At 25.4% G+C, this 1,281-nt stretch overlaps 1 protein-coding gene across 1 annotated transcript in view; it reads left to right on the plus strand.

Annotated features, from left to right (window-relative positions):
* The first annotated feature begins 388 nt into the window (after window positions 1-388).
* The window catches only part of HELRODRAFT_185404 (hypothetical protein), a 5,793-nt gene continuing 4,900 nt past the window's right edge, over window positions 389-1,281 (plus strand). Inside the window, exons 1-2 of the mRNA XM_009015297.1 lie at window positions 389-547; window positions 768-862. Of these exons, the coding sequence (XP_009013545.1) occupies window positions 463-547; window positions 768-862 (180 nt within the window). The 5' untranslated portion in view covers window positions 389-462. The remainder of the gene's footprint in view (window positions 548-767; window positions 863-1,281) is intronic.

Below are 1,281 nucleotides of genomic sequence, written 5' to 3' on the forward strand. Positions count from 1 at the left end.
CTCTTGACAATTTTAAAAAGGATTTAAAAACTCATTTATTTTCTTTAGTTTAAAATTTTTGGTACATTTTTTGTTTTGTTTATCCACTCGTATAATGTTTTACTGATGTGAGCGCTTTTGAGATTTTTCTTTTCGTTTTAATTAGCGCTATATAAATGATCTTTAATAATAATAATAATAACATGGATATATCCATGAATAATATATATATATATATATATATATATATATATATATATATATATATATATATATGATTTATCATTTATCCAAGTTTATTTGGCGTTGAGAATTATTCTGCCGATATTTATTAGGAAACAAGTTTAGCACATGGATATATATTATATCTATGGTTTTGCACGAAAAAAGTTTATGTTCTATGTTTTAAGGACGATATAATAGAACGGCTGCGACATGTAATTAATTGTTAAGAGAAACAAACTTTGAACGATCATCAAAAAGATGGATTCGCGTAAAAATCAGTACAAACCTACTACGTCCGCTGGGAGTGCCAGCTTGAGGAATAAAAAAAGAGACGAAAAAAACGGTATTTATTTTTTGTTTTTGCCAGTGGATCAAATTTTCAGAATCAGAAATTTTTTTTAATAATTTTATTTATTTTAATTTAATCAATTTAAAATTTAATTTATCAAACATCAACAATAATATTTTCAAAGAGTAATAATTGGTTTATTGGTTTTTAAAACATTAAACAGTATTGAAATTATTAAAATAATAACCAATATATATATTTTTATTTTTACCAGTTTTGCGCAAAGATAAAAGAGAAAAGGTATTGCTAAGGAAAAGGACAAGGCATGGCGTGTCGGAAAGTTCAGAGTATGAAATCACTACTGACCAGGTATATGCATTTAAATCTTAGTTTTTTTTTTTTTTTAGGTTATTAACTTATTTATGTCTAACATCATCAATAGTGAACCATTAGGTACTTTTTTCACATTCGGCCCAAATTTGGCTTCAAAAATTTTGTCTAAAACTGAGTTTAACTTTTATATCATTTTCACATAAGCTTCAGCAAAAATTAAATACCAGTTTAATAAATTTTAACAAATTTTGCAACATCAATACATAAAAATATTGTCAGCATTATAGTTGGAAAGAGGTAAATAACACATAGCCGGATATGAAATTTTTAGAGAACATATTTACTTATGAAGATGTTACTTTTATTAGTAATTGATGCACAAATTCAGTTTCAGTCGAATTAGTGATTTTAAGTTTGGCAAAATTTGGCCATACTGCATCACTTGATTTTTTGTT

Source organism: Helobdella robusta (genome assembly GCF_000326865.2).
Source record: "Helobdella robusta unplaced genomic scaffold HELROscaffold_15, whole genome shotgun sequence".
NCBI classification, from domain to species: Eukaryota; Metazoa; Annelida; class Clitellata; order Rhynchobdellida; family Glossiphoniidae; genus Helobdella; species Helobdella robusta.